The following is a 26,872-nucleotide window of genomic DNA, read 5'->3' on the forward strand; positions in this document are numbered from 1 at the left end:
AAGAACGTGTGTCGAGGAGGGAATGGGAAGTTACTTTTTAATGGCTATAGAGTCTCTGTTTGCAATGGTGAAAAAGTTCTGGAGATGGTAAATGCTGATAAATGCCACCTATGGGTGTTTGGTTTTACTTGATCTTCTTCCATGAAAGGGTTTGGAGAGATTCAGAAACTATGCTCCTGCCTCCATCTTTCTGAAGTCCTGCTCAATATTTTGACATAATTATTATTATTATTATTTTTTTGCGCTACACGGGCCTCTCACTGTTGTGGCCTCTGCCGTTGCAGAGCACAGGCTCCGGACGCGCAGGCTCAGTGGCCATGGCTTACGGGCCTAGCTGCTCTACGGCATGTGGGATCCTCCTGGACCAGGAAACGCACCTGTTTCCCTTGCCTCGGCAGGTGGACTCTCAACCACTGCAGCAGCAGGGAAGCTCTTGACATAGTTATTTTGAATTTAGATAGTGCTGATGGCTGCACAGCATTGTGAATGTCTTTAATGTTACTGAACTGTATACTTAAAAATGGTTGAAATACTAAATTTTGTTTTCTGTATATTTTACAATAATAAAAAAAAACATGAACGAACAGCATAAACCAGAATGAGGTAAGATGCTAGAACTCAGGACAGAATTCAAAATAAAAGAAAAAAAGTTAGAAAAGCCGACTAAATTTAAAATAATACAAGAGTGGGGACATCCCTGGTTGTCCAGTGGTTAAGAATCTGCCTTCCAATGCAGGAGATGCAGGTTCGATCCATGGTTGAGGAACTGAGATCCCACATGCCGCAGGGCAACTAAGCCCGACACCACAACTACTTAGCCCACGTGCTGTGGAACCCAAATGCCAAAATTAGATTGCCCACGAGTCACAGGGAAGAGCCCACGCACTGCAACGAAGAGCCCACGTGCTGCAACTAATACCCGACACTGCCAAAAAGAAATAAATAAAATAAAATAATACAGGTGAATGAACATAATGGATAGTGCCTTAAGAGAAACAAACAAGACAAGGAAAAATGTTTTTTAAATCAAATAGAACATAAAAAGAATTTTAGAGAAATGGAAGGCATAAAGGATAGGCAAAAAGGAGTCAGGACAGCTCTGAAAAGAGTAATATAAGTACGTATAAGAATCTATAAACACATGGAGGCTAAACAATACACTACTCAATAACGAAGTGATCACTGAAGAAATCAAAGAGGAAATTAAAAAATACCTAGAAACAAATGACAATGGAGAAACGACGACCCAAAACCTATGGGACGCAGCAAAAGCAGTTCTAAGGGGGAAGTTTATAGCAATACAATCCCACCTTAAGAAACAGGAAACATTTCGAGTAAACAACCTGACCCTGCACCTAAAGCAATTAGAGAAAGAAGAACAAAAAACCCCCAAAGCTAGCAGAAGGAAAGAAATCATAAAGATCAGATCAGAAATAAATGAAAAAGAAATGAAGGAAACGATAGCAAAGATCAACCAATCTAAAAGCTGGTTCTTTGAGAAGATAAACAAAATTGACAAACCATTAGCCAGACTCATCAAGAAAAGAAGGGAGAAGACTCAAATCAATAGAATTAGAAATGAAAAAGGAGAAGTAACAACTGACACTGCAGAAATACAAAAGATCATGAGAGATTACTATAAGCAACTCTATGCCAATAAAATGGACAACCTGGAAGAAATGGACAAATTCTTAGAAATGCACAACCTGCCAAGACTGACTCAGGAAGAAATAGAAAATATGAATAGACCAATCACAAGCACTGAAATTGAAACTGTGATTAAAAATCTTCCATCAAACAAAAGCCCAGGACCAGATGGCTTCACAGGCGAATTCTATCAAACATTTAGAGAAGAGCTAACACCTATCCTTCTCAAACTCTTCCAAACAATATCAGAGGAAGGAACACTCCCAAACTCATTCTACGAGGCCACCATCACCTTGATACCAAAACCAGGCAAGGATGTCACAAAGAAAGAAAACTACAGGCCAATATCACTGATGAACATAGATGCAAAAATCCTCAATAAAATACTAGCAAACAGAATCCAACAGCATATTAAAAGGATCATACACCATGATCAAGTGGGGTTTATTCCAGGAATGCAAGGATTCTTCAATATACGCAAATCAATCAATGTGATACACCATATTAACAAGTTGAAGGAGAAAAACCATATGATCATCTCAATAGATGCAGAGAAAGCTTTCGACAAAATTCAACACCCATTTATGATAAAAACCCTGCAGAAAGTAGGCATAGAGGGATCTTTCCTCAACATAATAAAGGCCATATATGACAAACCCACAGCCAACATTGTCCTCAATGGTGAAAAACTGAAACCATTTCCACTAAGATCAGGAACAAGACAAGGCTGCCCACTCTCACCACTCTTATTCAACATAGTTTTGGAAGTTTTAGCCACAGCAATCAGAGAAGAAAAGGAAATAAAAGGAATCCAAATCGGAAAAGAAGAAGTAAAGCTGTCACTGTTTGCAGATGACATGATACTGTACATAGAGAATCCTAAAGATGCTACCGAAAAACTACTAGAGCTAATCAATGAATTTGGTAAAGTAGCAGGATACAAAATTAATGTACAGAAATCTCTGGCATTCCTGTACACTAATGATGAAAAATCTGAAAATGAAATCAAGAAAACACTCCCATTTACCATTGCAACAAAAAGAATAAAATATCTAGGAATAAACCTACCTAAGGAGACAAAAGACCTATATGCAGAAAATTATAAGACACTGATGAAAGAAATTAAAGAAGATACAAATAGATGGAGAGATATACCATGCTCCTGGATTGGAAGAATCAATATTGTGAAAATGAGTGTACTACCCAAAGCAATCTACAGATTCAATGCAATCCCTATCAAACTACCACTGGCATTTTTCACAGAACTAGAACAAAAAATTTCAAAATTTGTTTGGAAAAACAAAAGACCCCGAATAGCCAAAGCAATCTTGAGAACGAAAAACGGAGCTGGAGGAATCAGGCTCCCTGACTTCAGACTATACTACAAAGCTACAGTAATTAAGACAGTGTGGTACTGGCATAAAAACAGAAAGATAGATCAGTGGATCAGGATAGAAAGCCCAGAGATAAACCCATGCACATATGGCCAACTTATCTTTGATAAAGGAGGCAGGAATGTACAGTGGAGAAAGGACAGCCTCTTCAATAAGTGGTGCTGGGAAAACTGGACAAGGACATGTAAAAGTTTGAGATTAGATCATTCCCTAACACCATACACAAAAATAAGCTCAAAATGGATTAAAGACTTAAATGTAAGGCCAGAAACTATCAAACTCTTAGAGGAAAACATAGGTAGAACACTCTACGACATAAATCACAGCAAGATCCTTTTGGACCCACCTCCTAGAGAAATGGAAATAAAAACAAAGATAAACAAATGGGACCTAATGAAACTTCAAAGCTTTTGCACAGCAAAGGAAACCATAAACAAGACCAAAAGACAACCCTCAGAATGGGAGAAAATATTTGCAAATGAAGCAACTGACAAAGGATTAATCTCCAAAATTTATAAACAGCTCATGCAGCTCAATAGCAAAAAAACAAACAACCCAATCCAAAAATGGGCAGAAGACTTAAATAGGCATTTCTCCAAAGAAGATATACAGACTGCCAACAAACACATGAAAGAATGCTCAACATCATTAATCATCAGAGAAATGCAAATCAAAACTACAATGAGATATCATCTCACACCAGTCAGAATGGCCATCATCAAGAAATCTAGAAACAATAAATGCTGGAGAGGGTGTGGAGAAAAAGGAACACTCTTGCACTGCTGGTGGGAATGTGAATTGGTACAGCCACTATGGAGAACAGTATGGAGGTTCCTTAAAAAACTAAGAATAGAACTACCATATGACCCAGCAATCCCACTACTAGGCATATACCCTGAGAAAACCATAATTCAAAAAGAGACATGTACCAAAATGTTCATTGCAGCTCTATTCACAATAGCCCGGAGCTGGAAACAACCTAAGTGTCCATCATCGGATGAATGGATAAAGAAGATGTGGCACATATATACAATGGAATATTACTCAGCCATAAAAAGAAACGAAACTGAGCTATTTGTAATGAGGTGGATAGACCTAGAGTCTGTCATACAGAGTGAAGTAAGTCAGAAAGAGAAAGACAAATACCGTATGCTAACACACATATACGGAATTTAAAAAAAAAAAAAATGGCATGAAGAACCTAGGGGTAAAACGGGAATAAAGACACAGACCTACTTGAGAATGGACTTGAGGATATGGGGAGGGGGAAGGGTAAGCTGTGACAAAGCGAAAGAGAGGCATGGACATATATACACTACCAAACGTGGGGTAGATAGATGGTGGGAAGCGGCCGCATGGCACAGGGAGATCAGCTCAGTGCTTTGTGACCGCCTGGAGGGGTGGGATGGGGAGGGTGGGAGGGAGGGAGATGCATGAGGGAAGGGATGTGGGAACAGATGTATGTGTATGACTGATTCACTTTGTTATAAAGCAGAAACTAATAAAAAAAAAATTGTGTATAAAGAATCTATTATACCATGAAAGTGACATATCAAATCCGTGGGACAGATGAGTCAATAAATTGTGATACATCCATGTTGAGGTATAAATAGTTCTCTGGAAGGATCCACAACATGGCAAAAGCAGATGCCTCTGAGGAGGGAAATGTGTGGCTGAGGAACATGGGGAAAAGGGTGACTTTTCATTGAATACCCCTGTGTACCTTTTCTAATGTTCTGTCATGTGAATTTCATACCTCTGAAGGTCGTCGTGAGTTCAAACCCCAGTTCCCCCAGTTACTAGCTCTTAATCTTGGGCAAACTCTTCACACTCTCCAGGCCTCTTTATCTGTGAAATAAGGTCAGTAACTTAACCTGGTGCTGCCTGGCACAGAATCAACTGTCAATAAATGGGGATTATTAGTGTAAAAAACCGAAATGCCGATCAATGGGAGAATGGAAATTTTAAATGTGGTGTGTATGTGAAATATTATACAGTCGTAAAAATGAATGAAGTGTTGACATATGCTACAACATGGACGAACCTATAAACATTATGTTAAGTGACAGAAGCCCCACACAGTGGGCACATTTGTATTATTTCATGAAATGTCCAGAAAAGGCCAAACCATAGTGACAGAAGGGAAATGAATGGTTGCAGGGACTGAAGGAGGTGGCGATGAAGAGGGCCAGTTGATGGTTACAGGGGCTTCTTTTTGGAGTGATGAATACATGATGGGTTAGATGACGGTGATGGTTGCATAGGCTTGAGAATGTACAAAATGACACTGAATTTGCAGTCTCAGAAGGTGAATTTTATGGCATGTGAATGACATCTCAAAAAATAATTTTGAAAATGAAAATTGCCAGTTTTCCCACTTTCACTATCCACTATCCACTATTCACTGCCTCCATCTCTCCCTTCTCCCCACGTCATTCCTTTTGACGCCCACCCCTGAGACTGTCTGCCAACCTCACTCCCCCGAGCAGCCCCACGAGGCCTCCCAGGGAGCCCCTGAACCACTGGGCGCCTGCGTCCTGTGGCTGTTGGAGCCATTGCCCAGTGCCCGTGTCCCACAGCTCTCACCCATGACAGTGGACACGTCTGTAGGATTCTTCTCGTGCGTTTCACTTGATGGTGATGTTTACAGAAGGTGGCACACCCCCTGGTCAATGGAGGAAGCCCCTCAAGTTAATACTTAGGCCTGTCCAGAAGTTTGATCTCGTCCACCAGTAACCTCAACATGCTGTGCTCTGAAAGCCAGGTTGGACGCCTGCAGGCACTTGCAAATACTAAGGACTTCAGAGGCATTTGGGCCTCAAATTGAGGCCTTGTACCTCCACATGCGATGTGACCTCAGCCCTTTGCTGCACCTCTCCTAAGTGAAGTGGCACAGGAATACTGGCCTTGCCTGTCGTTGCCAGGCTTAACTGAATAGTGCATTAGCTGCCCTGGTGCTTAGGTGTTGAGTATATTGTGATTTGCATTCCAGGCCGTATTCGTTTCCCTCCTGATGCAGCACTTCCCTTGGCCCTGCCCCTAACGTCAGCTGCCCCTAGGATAACTCTGAGCCCTAGCCACCTCTCTGGGAGATTTCCCTATACCCCCACTATAATCACACCTGCATAAGGCAACTCTAACCTTTCAGACATGTGTCCTGAACCTCTTGTTTTCTTAAATACCTCCGTGGTGGTTGTGAGACTTAAGGCCAACCTCCCCAAGAGACTTTTTCTATTTCTTCTAGTAAACCTAGACTCACCTTCCATCATCTTCAGCTCTACTCACATTTTGTTCTTTCAACCCTGACCTCTGACCCTGCTTTTCACTTCTGCCCTTTCACCCTCACTCCTGCTTCCTTTCTTAAATCCATGAATCTCTTTCGACCTTCCTGGCCCTGGGCTACGTTCCTTCCTCTTTCCTCAGTTTTTACCCCTTTCCTCCCCTCTCCTTCCTTCTCCCATCCGACTTTCAGTCCTTCCTTTCTCATGCAGACATTGATTCCAACCCCGTCAAAAACAAAACAAAACCAAAAAAATTGAAGCACGCCAGAGTTATCAGCATCTCAAAATTCAAAAGGTTTATTACTCATCTATTAATTCTATTACATTTACTTATTCAGTTTTATTGTTTTAAAATATATCAAAATAAATAGAGGAATTTATACCTATCTTATTTATATAAGGAAGAACAGCTGGTACCCCAGGCGGCACCAACATTCCTAGCTGCTCTTACTATAAATATCCGTAGTAGTAAGCAATTTCCATTTCTTTTTGCCTCTCAGTGAAAAACTGCAGTTTCCCCAAAGAGGTGTATTTGGCAGCATTCACACGTTCTTGTTGAGCCCGCCTCTTCATGGCCTCCCGCTCTGGTCTGTGCTCTTGTTCGATGGGCTTTGACATGACTGGCTCAGAAACGTTGGGTTCCCTCCATGGTCTTCGTTGCTTGCTGAAGTCTTGGAGTAGAAATGGGGTTTGGAGCTTGGGTGGGGAGTGGCGCTTAGTCACAGCAGGGGGAACCGGCTCCCGCTGGAGAGAAGCGCCAGATGAAGTTTTGTAGGATGCAGGCCTAGGAGCAACAGACTGAGGGACACTAGGCTGGGTATGGTCGGTCCAACCCGGATGGGTTGGGTTGGTCACAGTTGGCTGAGCTGGTTTGGCAGGACCTGGCAAAGAGGCAGGAGCTGGCTGGGATGAAGTGGCTGCAGCAGGTTGAGCTGAGTTAGTAGAGGCAGTCTGGGCACGGTCTGCCACAGTAGGCAGATGTGAGACCAGAGACTGTGGCCTCCGAGGAGCAGGTCGAGCTTGAGGCTTGTCCCAGGCAGAAAAAGGCAGAGGTATCAACTTGACCTTCCCACGAGGAGGCAAGTGATCCTGGGATGGAGATGGAAACTCTGTTTCAGCACTGCTGTCTGGTTTCTGGGTTTTGACTTGAGGTTTCTCAGGGCTCTTACCCTCACGTGGGGTACGCTGCCATGGCTGGCTAGGTGGGGGTGACTGGGGGTCTTTAGGGTTGCTTGAATTTCCCAAGACCCGACAGGAAGAGAGCCCAGTTTTCTTGTCATTCTTCTCCCCCAGTGCATGAAAAACCTTCCCAGACTCCAGCATGCACATGCCTAGGGAGGTTCGAGGCTTTTTAAAGCTCTCTTGGATAAGCTCAGTTTGGTGTTCCTTCCGCTTCATCTGGGGAATTGTTGGCTTCTCTTCTGCCTTGACTTTGTTCCCTGACTGCTTATTCTCTTCAACCTTCTTTCTTCCCCTGGCCCTTGTTGTCTTTTCCTGCCCATGGCTCTTAGTTTTGCTGATCTTTCTGGATGCAGTTTTCTGAGGTTTGCCTTTCGAATGCTTGGCCGTGTTCACAGGAGCCCTGTCACTGACTGCAGCATTGCATGGAACCACTTCTCCCCCTAACAGGCACTCTGGATTCTTTGGCTGGATTTTGGCCTTGTGAGCACCACTGGTAGGCTCAGAGGCTTTATGTTTATTCTTCCTGGGTTGATCAGAGGGAACCTTTAGGACACTTGGCTTTTCCTGTACCTGATTCATCTCAAGATGAATGGCTCTGGTGTATTTGGCTTTCATCACGTCGGGACGTTTGGATTGATCAAGACCTTTCAAAGAATTAAAGATATATTAGTAAAAATGCATAACAAGCAACAAAATTCAATCAATATGAATGTATAGGTAGGCAAATTATATATAGACAAGTATTTCAATTGAAACTGGTACAAAGCAGACAGCCAAATAATAAGTGTAAAAGAATTTCATTATTGTGCTCATTCATATTTTTACCCAGCAAGTCACAGGTATTAAGCCTGGTAGAAATATATATTTCAAAGAATAGAAATATATCATAAGCAGAAAGGAAGCTTAAAAAGTATCAAGAAGGTTTTTGTATTTTTCCTAGAACTTAGATTATAATCATCTTCAACATCCAAGAAGATGACATCCCAAAACCTAGAAAAACCATCATCACCTGAATCCAATTAAAAAAGATTTTCAAATGTAAGAAAATCCAAAGGACTCCACAATATTGTTTTAGATAAATGCAGATTTTTTTCCCATGCCGCGTGGCCCTGGCAGTGAAATCGCTCAGTCCTAACCACTGGACCGGCAGGGAATTCCCTCAATGTGGAACTAGAGATGTGGGGCTTGACTTTTTCTTTTCCTTCTTAGGTAGCTAAGATCTAAAAACGAACGGTGGCTGTTGATCAATGTGCTCTCTGTGTTAGGAGGGAAAGAACTGTAAAGATGAAAAGCAACCTTGCCGTAGAACCTACATATCACACAAAGGAAATAGTCCTTCTGATTCAACTTAGAAGATATCATTTAAAATTTGTAATTGGTAATATGTCTGCATAGTTTAAAAATTAGGAAGAATAAAACATTGAAAAGCAGACCCCTACATAACCACTTTGGTTTCTTGTATATAGAAAGCATCATTACTAAAACATATTTCTAAAATGTTGATATTCAAAAGTATCAAGTGCCAACTGTATTCAGAGAGGCAATAAAAGCAAAAAACACTGAGTATGACTTTTCTGATAGTCTGCCTTTCCTGGTGCTACCCTGTTCTGGGCTTACCCTCCTCCTTAGTCTGTTAAAATAAGGATTTGCTACAATCCACTTTGTTTGGCACTGCTCTGAGCAGAATTCACTCTATGCTGTTTCTGCTTTAATTTAAAATCTTTGGTTCCCATCAACATTCCATTGCAAACTACGTTTTACTTGAGAGCTCCTCTATGCTTTCCCTCTTCATTCTTATATTTTTTCCTATCACTTGGTTCCTGTCAGTCTTGGCTGATGAAAACAATCCTAAACATCCTTACGTTAGACTCTGGGCCTTCCTAGAGCCCAGTACTCTCCATCCTCTCTCCCTATTTTCTCCTTTCAACTAGTCGAAATATTAGTGGAGGGAGATGGAACATCTTGCTATATATTGCTAGTTTTCTATGTCACCTGTCCTTTCTATGTTTCTGTTGAAACACTCTTGAGAAGTCTCTGATATCATTTTCTACATGGGTACCCTTTAAGGCTCAGTATTAGAAAAGAAAGGGATCAGAGTGATCAACCAATGTAGTATCCTAACATAACAGAGAAGGAAAAAATCAGGCATTGTGAGACCGTCAATGATTTCTCCAAAGTCACACAGATAGTAAATGCCACAGTCAAAAGTGAAATTAGGTCTCCAGACTTGTAGTTCAATACTTTCCCTCATTATTCCATGCTAGTTTGAATCTACTACTAAATTTAGGGGCAAAATTAATCTGACAAAAAACTTTAAGAAGTTTATTTTCTTACCTGACATGGTCAGAGAAGAAGAGGAAACATCACCTGCAGATAGAAGGGATGAGGAGACAACACCAGAAGATGTCTGAGTGGCTGCAGCTGAAGAGTACAAATATCACTGGATACTGGTCACTGGTCACTGGTCACTGGTCCATTGTGATGATCCGACTTTATTTATGACAACTCCACGGAAACCCCAAGACTCTACCAAGTGGTAGTAGGTTTGGTAGGAGAATGATGTGAGAAAGCAGGCAGTTGAAAGATATGAGATAGCCAATGGGGAGGTCCGATCCCCAAGAGGAAGGTGGGGATGGGTGGAGAGGGTGTAGGAGAGCTAAAACACCACCTAAATTTCTTAGCTCTGGGGAGGAAATCCTAGAAGACAGATTTACCTCCCCCAGGCTCTTACATTAGGGAAAACATGGCAACGTTTCTTACAGACGTTCATTAATATAATTAACAAACAGTTACTTATATTCCACAGAGTATTATATTTTATGTATCATATACTTAGAGCTATATATATGTTATTTAATTAATATCCTTAGGAAGGAAAGAGCCATCTAGTTTAAACTATTACAGTTGTTCTGAAATCATATCTGTCTAATTCGTGAACTTATAGCAGCTTTTAAGGAGCAAAAGTAGGGATTCAGAAGCTCTTTTTGTAACTTGGTTAAAGAGTAGCGTGAAGTTTGCTGAGTGTACCTTGTGGGGAATGTTGTGGTCCAAGGCTCTTCTCTTTTAGATTCTTCTCCTTGACTCCTGCCTTCCTTGGGCTGAGCTAGGCTTGGCCAGGTTGGACTTACATTTCTCTTCTGCTTTCTTTCTTTTTTTTTTTCCCCATTTTGGGCATTGTTTCTATGACAAGCCTTGATCTTGCATTCTTACCCTCATGGATGTTACTTGCTGTCAACTTCCAGCAGCAGGAGCCTTCTTTTCAGTGCCTGATGCTTCACAGGATAGACTCTGCCCATGGGAAGCAAATAGCAGAGAGCTAGGAGACAGAGCTGGTTGCAGACCTTTCCTCTTCCAGCCTTTGGTTGCAATTCTTTTGCCCTTAATTTGCTACCTATGTTTCCTTGGGCCACACTGGTATCCTGCCATCCAGCTCTTTTATATGTGAGAGACATTCTCAATACTGTGGCTTTTTCTTTGCACAGAAGTATATAGAGTGTGGCAGTTACTGTAATCTCCTCCCCCTTTCAAACAGCCACTCTAGACTCTTGGACCTCTAGGATTCTCTGTCTTGTATGCTTGGGGGCAAGGCCAAGCTAAATGAAGAGGAGAATAATTAGAGAAGGAAGAGGACATTGCTGGAGAACTGGGAGCAGATAAGGTGAAAGGGCCCAGGAGAAAAGAGATTCATGTAGATTTGTTGGTTTCTGTGGGAAACAAGTAGACACACTTTGGCCTCATTTTGTATGACCAGAACAGGCAGTCATAGATATAAGTAGCTCGATAGTGCAGCGACTGCCATGAATTCTGAACACTAAAGAGAACAGTCTTACATGTATTTCTCATTTTGTTTTATGTCATATTACCTTCTTAATAGAATTCACTGGTATGTTTGTAGAATACAGATTTTTTTAAATGGTTATTTAAATGGTTTAAATGGTTATTTAAAATTTTTTAAATTTTTTCAAATGGTTATTTCCTTGCCATATTTTTAAGCACTCCAACATTGTAAGACATATTGCATGTTTTTCTCGTGATGATTTTTTCTCTTGAAGCATCATGAACGAACTTGACCTGTTGTATTTTGTGGAGAAAGTGTAAAAAGGGTCTGTGAAAAAGACACTGGTGAGTCGCATTATGCACCCAAGCGTAAGGAGCAGATATCTGCCATCAGCCCAGTTTGGCCTGGATTGCCTCTGTTTTAGTTCCCGTGGTTAGTGCTGTTCTCCCTAACTGCTCTTGTGACGGTGATAATGTGAGTAAGGGCTGATTGCTGTTGATTTATATGTGAGGTTAGCTGGTTTGAGGGAGGAAATCTATGGACCTAGTCATTTTCCTTGGTGGTAAGCTTTCAGGGAGGGGTGCAAAGATTGATCTTTCTGGGGACTTTTCTAGTACCAGGAAGATATCCCGTAGAGGGGACCTCGAAAGACACACGTGTAATTTTTAGGCCTGTTTTTCCTGTTAGGAGATATGAGTTGTTTCACTGATGGGGATGATGCTTATCAGAGAAGAAATGGTGAAAGGTGTTGTAGTATAGAGATGTGGCTGAAGCTTTTAAGTTTTTCTCAGGGCTTTTCCCCTAAGCTTCCTACTTCAGATGGCCTACTTACATGATACTAGTATGTGATGTGAGGCTAACAACTTACTAAATACCTGCAAGCCAGATCAGTCTCTTTTCTCTATATGGAATCCAAGGAAAGTAAGGGACCCATAGCTACTGCAGGTTAGGGTGGGTGGTGTGAGATTGGGGGAAGTGTGGTAAGATATTTTGGTATCAGTACAATATTTACATATTAAAATATTCCGTTCCAACATTCAGTTCTATTGAGGCAAACCCTTAGTTAGGCTTTTCCTGGTTCCTAGCCTATGTAACTTATTTTCTCTCCCTAGTTCCAGCCATTTAACTTCAGCTTGCAGGCTCAGCTTCATCCTAACCTCTAAAAGAATCTTACATGTAGGGGAAAGAAACTAAAGACCTCTCTTTCAACACTTAGGAACATCAGGCCCTACCCTGACCCGAACCTTTATTCTTAGAGTTAGGGTACTGTCTTGTCCCCTATACCCACTTCCTGCATTTTGAAACCACCAGGTTAACTGGGACATGTCTTGGCGTAACATCCCCAGTTCGTCTACCCCTGAGGCTCTCCTTAATTCTTCCCATTGTCACATTGTGATTTAATTAAATACTGGAATCCCTCAAATCCTTGCATGGTACCTGAGGCCCTATGGGATACTGGTCGATTTTGTTAGTGTCAAGTACTTAGCTGTGTGATTCTCCAAATATCCCTTGCTCCTATATTTTCCACGCGAGCATACTACATACCCATTAAGGCATTGTTTCATCTCATGTTGCACCCACTCCCATCGAGAGGCCTACTCTTTGCTACTTCCCATACTTTCTGGAAACCCTGTTCTGGCCAGGTCTGGATTGTTTTGTGTACCCACCCAAAGCCTGTGTCTTTTAGCAAGCTGGAACTATAAGGCCAACATAGATTTTCTAGTTTCTGATAGATTTATGTCACAATTTGTACATTGTCATGTCTATAGATATTTCTATCAGTTGTACTTTTTGGCCATTACAAGCCTATTGGATAATTTTCATAAACTGCAAAAGAATATTTTATGACTTAGCACCAAATCGACTGTGCCTAATTGTAAGTTTGTACGTTGTGTACGTTGTGCTCACTTGTATCTTTTCTTTATTTAAATAGTACTTTACTAGTATTGTCCCATTTGTAATTATGTGGAAGTTTTCAGAATTGTCAATAAATGCTTGTGGATTGAAACTTGGTTAGACTATGACTGTCCCACATACGTTAAAGGTAGTGATCTTTTTACTCATTCATTCATTCATTCATTCATTCAATAATTCTGAGCTTCCTGACTCAGTTTACCCACCTCAAATGGTTGTGAAGATTACTAACAGTGTATGTAAGATACTTTCAGAAATGAGAAACTAAAAAGTAAAACTAACAAACAACACTTGTTATTATAAATAACACTGGAATTTAGTATGCCATTATACCTTCAGACGTACTGTAGGACATGCTGTTCTTTGCTGTTCCACTTGTGGCAGGATTCACAGTCTTTCTAACAGGTACAGATCCCTATGCCTGCTACTGTGAGGACATGTTATACTTGAGCTCCACTCTTATCTCTCTCAGGCTTTTTGTGGTATTGTCTACAATGTAAATACATACTGTCAACCAACCTCCAGCATGATACCAGGCACATAATAGAAACCCAATAAATGTTTCACTATGAGTGGAGTATAAGTTGATAGAATATTTTTGAAGGTCGATGAGGCAGATTAGATTGATTGAAAATCTTTCAATATTTTAAGTTTGCATCTCTTTCATTCCAGAAATTCTACGTCTAGAAATTTATATATAGCTCTACACATGTATAAAGAGGTTCACATTGCAGCCTATCTGTAACAGAGGTCAAAAACAAAAAGCAAACAAAATATCCCCAAACTGAAAACAAGTAAAAGTCCATGAATATTGGACTGGCCATGTAAATTATGTAATGTGACGCAGCTATTAAAGAGAATAGAAGGGATGTACGCAAAAATTGGGAAGATCAGTATCCAAGACACATTGTAGACTGTATATACTATACTGCACTTCTATAAAATACAGGATATCCATTACGTAGAAATACGTACAAGATAGAACAAGTGTGAATGTAAGCATTTGGGAAATATCTGAAAGAACCACACAAGAAACTGGGAGAGTGGGACAACTTTCCATGTCCCGTACGAGTGGAATTCTGAAGGGTACACACGCGAACTAATGAACGTCTGCTACCAGCCTCCGGCTAAGGAGGGAATTGCAGCCGTCAGAGGCCTCTTCCCTAATGAAGCGTCTCAGTCCGCCGGCGTGATGACGTCATCTGGACGGGCCGTGGCGCATGCGCAGTAGAAAGAGGCGCGCGAGCCGCGTGGGCTTGTGCCTGGGCGTTTGTGGCTCTGGGCCGTGTGCTGACACCAGGGCCGCCGGGTTGGCGACTTTGGCACTCTTGGCGTTGGGTGGTTGGCATGTTGGGGGTGACACGAGCCAGTGGCATCATGCCCGTGTGCACTGGGGTCATCGTCGCGGCTTTTCCGGACGTTGGTCGGCCAGGAGGAAGGGCGGAAAGCACATCCCGGAAAGGTAATACGCCTCGGTCCCTGGGCGTTGCGGGTGGAGCTCAGAGCCCCTGGGCCTGGGCTTCATGTCTCGTGCTGTCTCCTGTCACTGTTGCTCCCGGCCGCTGCCCCGTCCGCGCTGTGCTATAGGGGGTATTGGTCGTCTCGCGGCTGAGTTCACAGTGGTTGAAAGGGACAGTGTGAGATGTTCTGATTTGCCCCCACCGTTTTTAAAGGGAGGCTCTGGCCATTTCTCCTCGGGTAAAATGCAGAGGGACTGCTTTTTAAGATGGGACTGTGAGTGTTGTGGACACTCCTTAATTACCAAAATGGAGTCCCCTTCTATTCCTCAAGCTGTGTTGTTTTGGCAGAGAAAATGTGAGTAAGTGGAACTGCAACTAAGTTGAGTGAAAAAACGCACGGGTACTGCCGGATTTTCCATCGAAACAGTTGATTTGTGGTGTCTCTAGGAATTATAAAGGCCATACTGTTGCTTGCTAACCGGTGTCATTTGAGAGATCTACCTCTGTATGTTCAAATGATTGATTTTGGACTTGGCTCATGTTTGCAGTAAACCCTTTAATTCCCTAAGATCTTCCTTTCCTCCATCTCATAGCCCATTAAGCCCGCTTCAGTTTATCTCCTGAGTTTCTTTTGAATCTGTCAACTCTTCCTCAACATGCTAATACTGAACTTGCCTGTCTGTTGCAATTAGGTCCTAACTCGTGTCCATATTTCTTGTTCCCTTCCAATCCATTCTTCACACAAGAAACCTTAAAAGCAAGTTGGAACATTGCTCATAGTCAGCGCTCAAAACCATTGTTTTGAGAACAGAAAACACACTGTTGGCCTTTAAGACTCTTCTTGGTCTAGAATCCTCTCTGCTTCTCTAGCCCCATCTTGTGCCACTATTGCCCCCACTTTCTTTGCTTCAGATACACTGAATTAACCTTAGTTCTCACTCATCTTACAGCAATCAGTTCAGATATTATTGTTCACTGTGATTCCTAGCATTAAGAATTTTATTATCAGGTTTTGTATGAGGACTAAAACAAAACTGTGAAGTGGAAGAATTGAGTTCAAACACTTTCAGTCAACATGCATGTATTAGTGATACCATTGTAGTCAACACCGGGCTAGGTTATATCAGGGATACAGAAGGTCTGGCCATCTCTGGGTTTAGATATCCCTTATTTGTGGAGACCTTTGCATTGTTTTGTTGCCTTTTATCTGTTTTCAAGATGGGAAAACAGGAACAAGGGAAGTATAGCTTATTACAAGGTGGGGTTGAATAAGTGGAGCAGCAAAATGCAAAGCAGAAAGAAGAGGGACCTACTATAGAGGGATATGCTTTCCATTTTCAGGGCACACTCATCCTATGCAGGGAAACAGCCTAACATAAAATTTGCCTAACAAAAATATATTAATAGTTGGAAGGACTATCTCCCAGTTGGACAGCAGACGCCTGGGACTCGTTTCATTGCTTTCAAAGTTCCTTTAAAAAAGGTAAGCAAGGGCCTCCCTGGTGGCGCAGTGGTTGAGAGTCCGCCTGCCAATGCAGGGGATACGGGTTCGTGCCCCGGTCTGGGAGGATCCCATATGCCGCGGAGCGGCTGGGCCCGTGAGCCATGGCCGCTGGGCCTGCGCGTCCGGAGCCTGTGCTCCGCAACGGGAGAGGCCACAACAGTGAGAGGCCCGCATACAGCAAAAAGAAAAAAAAAAAAAAAAAAGGTAAGCAAAAGTTATTACCGTATTCTTCCAGAAATCTGAATTCACCATATAGAGCCCTGGCTCTCAACACCGTCATACTCCATTTTGCTTTTTTATAGCAAATACTTTTTAATACCTCCTTTACTATCCAGAAATGGAATTTATAGATAAATACAACCTACTATTGTACTTAATTTAAAAAAATCCCAACGGAATGCCCTAACTATAAATAAAGAATAAAGTAATGATTAAGACAGCAATATGTATCTCAGTATGTAAATGTTTGGGTATGACTATACTAGGAATAAAGATATAGTTAGTTACTTGTACCATGAATGCAATAAAGTATGGACTTTGATTGATAATGATGTGTCAGTGTTGGTTCATGAATTCTCACCAATGAAGCACACTGGTATGGCATGTTGATAATGGGGAAGGCTGTGTGGGTGAAGGAGAGAGGGTATAAGTGGGAACTGTGTACTTTTCGCTCAGTTTTGCTGTGAATGTCAAACTGCTCTAAAAACTAGTCTACTAATTTAAAAAGAAAAGTGTGTTGCTGGCACTTGAATAACCAAACAGATCAATGGAACAGAGTACATAAATAAGCCAAATACATAAAAGAATATTTAGCAGTGCAAGCCATCCTTCATATAGGTAGATATTGAAGAAGTATTTATATATGTGTCTACTTACAGGCACTGTGCTTGGAGCTGGCAATCCAGTGGTAGGCAAAATTGATGTGGTCCTTGCCCTTTGGGAATTTACAGCCCAGTTAGGACACCAACATGAAATAAACACACATAGAAATAAATATATAGAAGCGAACTTATTTTCTTCCGTCTAATCTCTCTGGAAGAAAGGATTGTAATATCGCTTGTAAATTCCAGAGGAGGAAACATTACTTTGAGTCTCATATGTTAGCATCACAGGGTTTGAATAAATGGATAATATAGTAAAGGATTTTAGACACATGTTCCTTCTTATTGTATTCTTTCTGACAGAGTTTTGAAAAGAATCTTGCTCCAGAAGAATGTTTTTCCCCCTTGCATCTTTTTTAAGAAAATCCAAGAACAGAATGAAGAACTCGGGCTGATAATTGACCTAACGTACACGCGCCGCTCTTCTAAGCCCGAGGTAAATGGAACCCGTAGTTGAAAACGACCTTCTTTCTGATACTGTCATAATTCATAGAAATTCAGTAGTTATCATCTTATGCTAAGGTGAATCCTGGCCTTCTTTTCATGGGTTCAGAAAGGGAAGCTAGTGGTTTCCTTAAATACACATTTGTAATTGCTGTTTCAAAATGAGATGAAAGATATAAATTGAACTATAGTATTTGGCAGTAGGCTGTAGATATGCTGAAGAAATTCTATAAGCTTCCATGTTCTATGTTTTGAAAACGAAGTAAACTTTTAGCAAGAATGTTAGTAGCCTAAAAGGAAAGAAAGGTATGTCCATTATGTCTTTAGCACTTATTTGAAGCAGTTGCCTGAGCATGTTCAAGCATCAGGGTAAAAGACAATTGTTCTCTAAGTTTTATGCTTTCTTTTCCTAATACCTTCTGAGAGAGTACAGAAACCCATATATTCTCTTGGCCCATGTAGGACATACCAGTGCAAAAGAATTATCCTTCTTCTGACCTGTTCCATGGCCTTGGGAGACAGTAACACCTAAAGTTTGTTAATATTTGTATAGCCATTTAGAAAGTTCTTTCATATCCATTGACTTAGTTAATCCTTACAACAATCCTTTGCTGTTGAAGTGGAAGTAGTACTGAGATCTCCTTCTGAGTGCTTACTCTGCACTAAGCTCAGAGGATAGACAACTACAATTACTAATTTTACAGACGATGAAACTGAGTCTCGGACAAGGAAGAACTGAAATTTCAACTCAGTTATTCCTCTATTTTTTTACTGTGGTAAAATATACATAAATCATATTTATTTTAACCATTTATAAATATGCAGTTCAGTGGCATTAAATACAGTCACAGTGTTGTGTAACTATCACCACTGTCTATAACCCAAACTTGTTCATCATCCTCAACAAAAACTCTGTAACCGTCTAACAGTTACAACCCCGTTTTCCCTCCCACCAGCCCTTAGTAACCTCTATTCTATTTCCTGTGTCTATGAATTTGCCTCTTCTAGGTACCTCGTGTAAGTGGAATCTACAATATTGATCCTTCTATGTCTGGCTTATTTCACTAAGCCTAGTGTTTTCAAGGTTCATCCATGTTATAGCATGTAACACAATGCCATTCCTTTTTTGCCTTAATAAATCCCACTGTGTGTATATACCGTATTTTGTTATTCATCGGTTGATTGACACTTGGGTTGTTTCCACCTTGTAGCTATTGTGGATCATGCTGCTATGATCATTGGTGTTCAAATATTTGTTCCAATCCCTGCTTTCAGTCCTTTCAGCTGTGCCGTGTAGGTAGTAGCAGAGTTGTTGGATCGTATGGTACCTCTCCATTTAACATTTGAGAAACTGCCAAAGGGTTGTCTACAGTGTCGTCTTGTTTTTAAACAATTATCAGAAATTTTAAACATATACAAAAGTATACAAAATACTGTAAATTTTCCCTGTATACCCATGAACTCATCCAGCTTTAATATTTACCAACTGATGGCTGTCATGTTTTATCTATACCCCCACCTGTTTCACCCCATTCCATGTTATCTTGAAGCAGCTCCAAGACAACATGTAATTATACCTATACATTAAAAAAATTATTTATTTATTTATTTACTTATTTATTTATCTTTGGGCTGTGTTGGGTCTTGGTTTCTGTGCGAGGGCTTTCTGTAGTTGTGGCAAGCGGGGACCCCTCTTCATCACGGTGCGTGGGCCTCTCACTATCGCGGCCTATCTTGCTGTGGAGCACAGGCTCCGGATGCGCAGGCTCAGTAGTTGTAGCTCACGGACCTAGTTGCTCCGCGGCATGTGGGATCTTCCCAGACCAGGGGTCGAACCCGTGTCCTCTGCATTGGCAGGCAGATTCTCAACCACTGTGCCACCAGGGAAGCCCCACCTATACATATTTGGTGTGTATATTTAAAATATAGGACTTTTATTCCTTAATATCATTTTTTAATAGTAAATACCCAGTGAGTGCTCAAATTTGCAGTTGTCTCCTAAATGTCATAAAAAAATTGTTTTTAAGAATTTTGAATTAGATCCAAATAAGGTGCACACTTTGCCGTTGATTGTTAGGTCTCTGAAGTCTTATTTAATCTATAGGTTCTCCCTCCATGTCTTTCTCACTTTTTTTTCCTCCTTGAATTTTATTTTTAAAGAAAGCAGGTAATTTGTCCCATGTAGATTTTGATGGTTACATTCCATGTGTTGCTAACATATTCTTCAATTCTTTTATTTCCTGTAAATTGGTAGTTGATCAGAATGAAGCTTGCATGTTTTGTTTTGGCAAGACAGTTTCATAGGTGATGATGTGTTGTTCCATGGAGACTTATAGTTTTCTATTTCTGTGATATTAGCAGTCACTGATGATTCATACCTACATCCATTAATTCAGTTGAGGCTTCCAAAAATGGTGGGGGCTTCCCTGGTGGGACAGTGGCTGAGAGTCCTCTTGCCAATGCAAGGGACACAGGTTCGTGCCCCAGTCCGGGAAGATCCCACATGCCGCAGAGTGCCTGGGCCCGTGAGCCTTGGCTGCTGAGCCTGCGTGTCCGGAGCCTGTGCTCCGCAATGGGAGAGGCCAGAACAGTGAGAGGCCCACGTATCTGAAAAATAAATAAATAAATAAATAAAATGGTGAATTCTGTTTTTCTTTTTTTCACTTATTAGCTGGGTATATTTCTATAAGGAGAAGATTCCCCTCATCAACTATTTGTTTGCCCAGTTGTAGAGGCATGATTCTCTTCTTTTATTTAACAGTTTTCAAAATAATGAGTTGATGGACAAATATCCTCCAGTGGTGACCAATTTTTTAAATTTATTTATTCATGTCACTGTGGACTCCGCTACAGTTACTATTCTAACTGAGGCCCTATGTTTGACCAGTTGGAGCTTTCAGTGACTCCTGAGTCCTTTTGACATGACATCAGTTATTTCTAGACTTTTTCAGTAGTCAGAGCTAGGCAATATGTATGTTTGTTGCTAATATTTCTAAAATATGTCATAGGTTCATACTGCTACTTTCCATTTAAATTCAGAACTAGAGAATTTTCACTTATCCTTTTCTGTCTTCTATTGATAGTCTACTTTCTCCCACCCCAAGAATACCAGTTCTCAACAGTGCCTGAAATTTGCTCTATTTCCTAATTCGAATCCAAGTTCTTCTGATTCTATTCTACTATTCTACTTAGATCACAGCCTCTGTATGGCCCCTGAAATGTAAGATAGAACATAAATGTAGGTAGAACTGTTTATATCATTCTGAGTTACATGTGCATTCATTCACATAGATTTGCTTTTCGTTTTTCATGCCTAGTAACTGTCCATTCTGCAGTTTTAATGAAAATCAAGTGATACTTACTGGTTAAAGCAGCTTTGGAGAAAATGGCTCTTATCAGAATGACTGACATACTAAGTTTAATGTCCTCTGTTGGTTTATATTCCGCCTTCTCTAATTAATTTTTTATTCTTTCCCTACAAAGGAAATAATACATATTTTCATGGTTTTGCCTTATAGGACTTAGCAGAAACTATTCCTTATTTAAACATTTGTACAATTGGGCATCCGGTGCCAGATGATGACACTATTATTAAATTTCAATGTGCTGTTAGTGGATTTCTGAAAGAAAATAAAGATAATGGCGAGTTCTTTTTGTTTTGTTTTTTTTCCCTTTACCTGAACTTTGGTATGCATTTTGAGTGGGGTTGGGATTTTTAACATTTTTAATAGTTGTGACATTAGGCCTGTTGTGTTTGGTAACATGAAGGTGGAAATGTCAGATGGTGCTAATACAGTATGGTGTTTTTCCTGTTTATAGTCACAAACAATTTAGTTGAGTTTGGAAAGTGATTTTTGTGAGAAATATGAACTGAACTAGCTTACTTATCTCTTTTTTAAACATTTGAATGGAAAAGACATAAAAAAATAAAAATGTTCTTTTGTCCTATTTATTGGTTGAGAGGTGGAAGAAAAGGTTAAGACTCTCAGGTTCTTAGCGTATATAAAAGAGAAAACATAAAGCAAAAGTTCGGAGTGGGACAGATCCCTAGAAGCCAAACAAAGCAGAGTGGACCAGAAGAGTGGCTTCCTCATCATATGTGTTTAAGATATTTTTGCTGCTTTTATACTTTGGGTGCAAGTGAGGAAGAACACTACCACCTCTTATTCTTATCTTGACAGACAGGAAGAACTTAAAAGGCTGGTGTTTTCTTGTTTCTGCTTTAAGATGTACTCTCTTGATACTAGGTCTTAATAGCGTCCTTGCCTTTTTCTACCATCTAACTGTCAGAAGGAACATGGTATTTGCCGTGTTTTAAGACTGAGGTATCTTTTGTCTTTGGATCACCACTGACCCACAAGAGAAAGTGTTCGTTTTTTCCTTTCTAAATTTAGCCTGAGGAGTGTTCACTTTATTAAATAAACCTAACAGACAGTACATATTCCATATATATAAAAAATGATAAAGACATATACATAAAACAGGGAGTAGCGAGAAGGAATAGAGATGGAGGTGGGAAGATAGTGGATAGGAGGTGAGAAAGAGAGGGAGAGACTGGAATTTCAAGATAAATTTTCATTCTATAAGCTGGTTGCTTAATGCAGGTCCTAGCTCTTAAATATCTTAAGCCGTATTCACAGATCTTCCCTGTACTTTAGCTTTTAAACTTGAGAGACTTGGCCTTGCCTGTGATATCCAGGGTGTCTAGAAAGGAGGCAAATTTTCTGATTTGTGTAAACTGTAGTCACAGAAATGTGACCTCTTAAGATGTTAGGGTGCAGCTTCCAGCCTCCTCACTTCCTCCAGGCTCCTTTGTGTGTGTTCTGTGTGATCCGCGTGGGCTAGAAGATCCTTACAAGTGCATGAGAGCACGTTTGTCAACCTTGATTGTTCACATGTTATACCAAGTGTAGTCCATTGCATATGCTGACTCCTCTGTGGGTCTTCTGCATGCAGTGGGCTAACTTCACCATGCTCTCTGCCATTGCAGTCTCAGGACCTTAGTTATGATCCATTGGTGGCTTCCTCTGCTATAAGCCCCTCCCACAGATGGCAGGCTCACTGATAATGAGGAGGAGACGATACTATCCACTCCCTAGAATTCGAAGAGACTCCGAAAATAAATTGTTTTAGTAAACACTGAGAGCCTTATAGGTTTGTTGTTCGGGCACGGGGATACAGAGGTGACTAGAAGTCTTTGTTCAGTAGCAACTTAGAGTTATGTAGGAAGATAAACATGTAGTGACTCTAAGTGGGTTAATTATCATAAAAGAATCAAGTGCAGCAGGAATATAGAGGAGAAACTGAGGAAGGCTTGACTGAGGAGACAGCATTTGAGCTGAACTTGTGGAAGAGGATTTTGCTGGAATGAGGAAAGGACAGCTCAGCTATTGAGAACAGGTACCAAAGGCACTGGGATTGAACATGTGCTCTGGAGGGGCAGCCTCTTGTGTGACTAGAGGGTAGTGTGAAAGGACAAGGAATTCATACATTCCTTTACACCAAATATTTATAAAACACCTTCTAAGTTGAAGGCACTGTTCGAGGCAGTAGGAACAGAACCAAGTTCTTGCCCTTCTGTACTTTACATTCTAGTGCGGGAGAGAGATGAGTAAATAAGTAAATATGTGGAATGTCAAGTGGTGGTAAATGCTTTGGAGAATAGAAAAACAAGATGAAGAGGTGAGGGAATGTGGTAGGTGATCAGGGAAGTCTCCTCTATTATGATGTCGATTGAGCAGAGCTTTGAAGTGAGAAAAGAGCCATTGGATATCAGGGAGAGTGGAGATGGTTTGGGAGGGTATATTCTGAAGCAGAAGGAATAGTAGGTGCAAAGTCCCTGAGGCACGACGGTGCTTGGCATGTTTGAGGAATAGTACGGAGGCCAGTGTGGCTGGATAGGGGAAAGTGAGTGAGGGCAGAGCAGTAGAGAATGGGATCAGGGAGGCTGGCAGGGGAAAGGAAGGAGGTGGATGATGTAGGTCCTTGTAATTTAGTTTGAACTTATCATTCAGTTGGAGAGACAGACTGGTATTTGTTTATAAAGAGTTCTCAATGTTGTGCTAAAAACTTGGGCTTTATTCTGTGCTAAGTTAAGATATGTAAGGAACAGAGCAATCCAGCCAAGTTTCTATTTTAGAAAGGTAACATCTTCCATGTGGAAGATCAGTTGAAATAGAAGTGATTGTTAGAATTGTAGGGCGGTAGTAATCCAGGCAGGAGATGACGAATGCCATACACCAGGTAGTCACAGACATACCTTTTGCAGAGATCAGCTACATGTTGTTGTTTTTTATTTACTTCCTCATATAATCTTATTAAGTGCTGGTCCACGAAATACTGTGGCATAGTTGGAAAAATGTGAGACTCGATTTTAGTCTCTTTTCTGTTTGCCTGCTGTGCAGCTTAGGCTTACGTCTGAAGCCTTACTTTTTCATTGTGAAATAAGCACGGTGCTACTCACCTGAGACCTGCTCAGGCACGTAGACCCATGGCATGTGAGGAGCAGTGAATGAGAGAAGGAATGGAGGTGCTTTGGGACCCCAAGAGCCCTTCAGAAACTGTTTGTCCTTTTTAATATTGAGCATGAAAAGTGAAGGCATTCCATTTCTTTCACTCAAAAACAAATTCTATTCTTCTGATAGCCTGTTTTTTTTTCCACTCCCTTTTACTATAGTCAAATCAGTTCCTGATGGACATTCTCCATTCCATACAATTGCATCTGATTGGAGGCTAGGCAAAAATTCCAAGACACAATGAATTTTGACTTTATAGTACTTAATTCTTTATAGTATGTTCCTGCAAAAACACTCTTTTCTTCAGAGTTTTTCCTTTTCAGGATAGTGGTCGTTGTGGTAACTAATAAAGGCTACTCTTCAGAAAATTGTATAACTTGTTTTTAGTGTTTCTACTTTGCTTACTTAATTCCATATTCCCTTTTTGTATACAGACTTATTGGTGTCCACTGTACCCCTGATTTAAACAGGACTGGCTACGTCATCTGCAGGTGAGTGGCCAACCCCAAGAGGCAGACCATGTTTAAATTGTTCTGTTTACAGTAGTAATGTAAGTTAATGTAAGCTGAATGCAAAAAATGCAGTCAGAGAAATGTATGAAGTGGAAGGCAATTTTGCCCCCTACTCAGAGGTTATGACCAGTAATAATTTAGCACATATATTTTGAGACATAAATAATCCAGATATAAGCATATACAATGGTCCCTTGGTATCTGCAGAGGATTGTTCTTAGAACTCCCCATGGATACCAAAATCCTCGGATGCTCAAGTCCCGTAATGTAAAATGGTGTAGTATTGTCGGCCTTCCATATCTGTAGGATATGAAACCGTTGGATATACAGAACTGACTGTACATGTGATTTAATGGTATAGTATTTAGACATTCTGGTTTATAATTTAATATATGGTGGACATCTTCCTATGAAAATATTTGGAGACCTCAATCTTATGTATGTATGTATTTATTTATTTAATTTTTTTTTCCTCCAAATTTGCTTTAGGTAGTTGGATATAAATTAATGAAGAAAAACTTAAGCAAGATACATGTAAGAATTTAATAGAACCTGATACTCTGATTCTTTCAGTTTTTCTCAAACTCATCATGGGGCTTGTAAGAAAATTAACCAACATGGACACTACTACAGTTGAATGTCAAATCCTTAAGTGCTCATGACATACCAAATTCTTCAATAATGCACTTATGAAGAACCCTTCAAGAGACTTGTGTTTTGTATGTAGAAAAGTGTTGATTTCTTTGAGGAGTGAAGCATTCAGCTTTAGTGGATAAATCCTTGTTAGGCTGAGGCAATCATTATCATACCCCTCTTTGCCATAAATTGTCTTATGAATGGTCATATCAGTCTGTTTTGGCAAATGAGTAATGAGGGGAAGGCTGTTATTGTGCTTATGAGAATGATACTTTTCTCTGAAAAAAGATAAATATGCATTAGGAAAATGACCATTTGGACTCTTTTTTTGCTTCCTCCTTGTTTTGTTAGAATATGATCCTTGGTTTTACAGCAGCCATCTTGTGACCCTGAGATGATCGTATGCCAATAAGGACAAATGGTAGATTAGAAAGAACCAGCAAAGACAGAAAAGAGCACCATCAATAGTAACAACAATCACAGCAAAAGAATAATGGGACCTTAACTTGTGGAGTTCCTATAAAGTAAAAAATAAATGCTCTATGTTTATTCTTAAAAACAAGAACTATGCAAGCAAGCTTAAAACTACTTTTTTTGTGTGCCAGTGTTATAAAATGTAGCTATTAAGTAAAACCTTGACCGAGATGCCAGCAACTTCAGGAAAGAATTTGGATGGGGGAAGCAGAATGTTATCTCACTTAGGAAAAACAACCACTGTCTTTATGCTAATCCTTGACACAGAATTAAAACCTATATAGGTGCTGTAACACTTTACATAAATCCTATATACTGGAGCAATAACAAGATCTAAATACAATTATATTTTTAAACCTTGGGTGAAGGCTTTCCATAAAAATAGCATCCTACTTTTCCCCCTAAATTTCTAAACTATCACGTACTTTTCCCCAACATCTGCAGCCGTTCAGGAATTTTTAGGAAACTTTCATGCATGATCTTAATTCCTAATCCCCGGCTCTTTGGGCTCAAAGACAAAAGATCAAAACCACCAAAAATGATGGTTCTCTTGAAGTCAGGTGAGAGACACTGACTCAGTTAGACTCGTAGGACAAAAGCAGTGCTGCATCAACTGTCTCCATGCAGGAGGGGCACGTAAGGGATCTCATCAGCCAGTCATCTGTACAGCCCAGGTGATCTGCATACACAGCAGAAATCAAACTGGGTTCTCGTAAGCAAAGTCCATCATACAGATCACACACTCCCGGATCTTGTTTTTAATATTGGTTTTATTTTATTGATTGATTTTTTCTTGTTTGTTTGTGCCGGGTCTTAGTTGCAGCCACTGGGCTCCTTAGTTGTGGCATGCAAACTCATAGTTGCGTCATGCGTGTGGGATCTAGTTCCATGAACAGGGAATGAAGCCAGGCCCCCTGCATTGGGAGTGTGGAGTCTTTAGCCAGTGCACTACCAGGGAAGTCCCCCGGATCCTTTCTTCTGATCCATTTCTTCCAGGGTCATAAACACCTTTAGGCTGATGCAGTGTGAGGCCTATTCTTTGAGCTATCCTATTTGGTTCCTCTCAGCTGAGTTGCTAGGCGAGCCTGGCTAGGTGTTGAATGATAGACCAAAACTGGAACTTGATCCAGATATGGCAGCAGCAGCTCCTGACCCAGCTCTGTCCCCTTGGCAAAGCTAGCCCAGTTGGACTGAGACTTGTTAGGCAGGGAGATGTCATCCGAAGTGGGGGACTTAAGGCACTTCCTCAT

At 40.6% G+C, this 26,872-nt stretch overlaps 1 protein-coding gene and 1 pseudogene across 2 annotated transcripts; both read right to left on the minus strand.

Annotated features, from left to right (window-relative positions):
- Positions 1–6,194: 6,194 nt before the first annotated feature.
- On the minus strand, positions 6,195–8,496 carry LOC309795877 (uncharacterized protein C2orf78-like). Its single transcript, XM_082608684.1, has one exon. The coding sequence runs from the start codon at positions 8,117–8,119 to the stop codon at positions 6,773–6,775; it is 1,347 nt and encodes a 448-aa protein (XP_082464810.1). The 5' UTR covers positions 8,120–8,496; the 3' UTR covers positions 6,195–6,772.
- Positions 8,497–26,197: 17,701 nt separating this feature from the next.
- On the minus strand, positions 26,198–26,872 carry LOC309795935 (RING finger protein 11-like; annotated as a pseudogene). Its single transcript has 2 exons — positions 26,593–26,872; positions 26,198–26,373 (listed from the first exon to the last, which is right to left on the minus strand). The product of its transcript is annotated as an RING finger protein 11-like (transcript).

This window comes from Mesoplodon mirus (genome assembly GCF_964341445.2).
Source record: "Mesoplodon mirus genome assembly, chromosome: 20".
NCBI lineage: Eukaryota > Metazoa > Chordata > Mammalia > Artiodactyla > Ziphiidae > Mesoplodon > Mesoplodon mirus.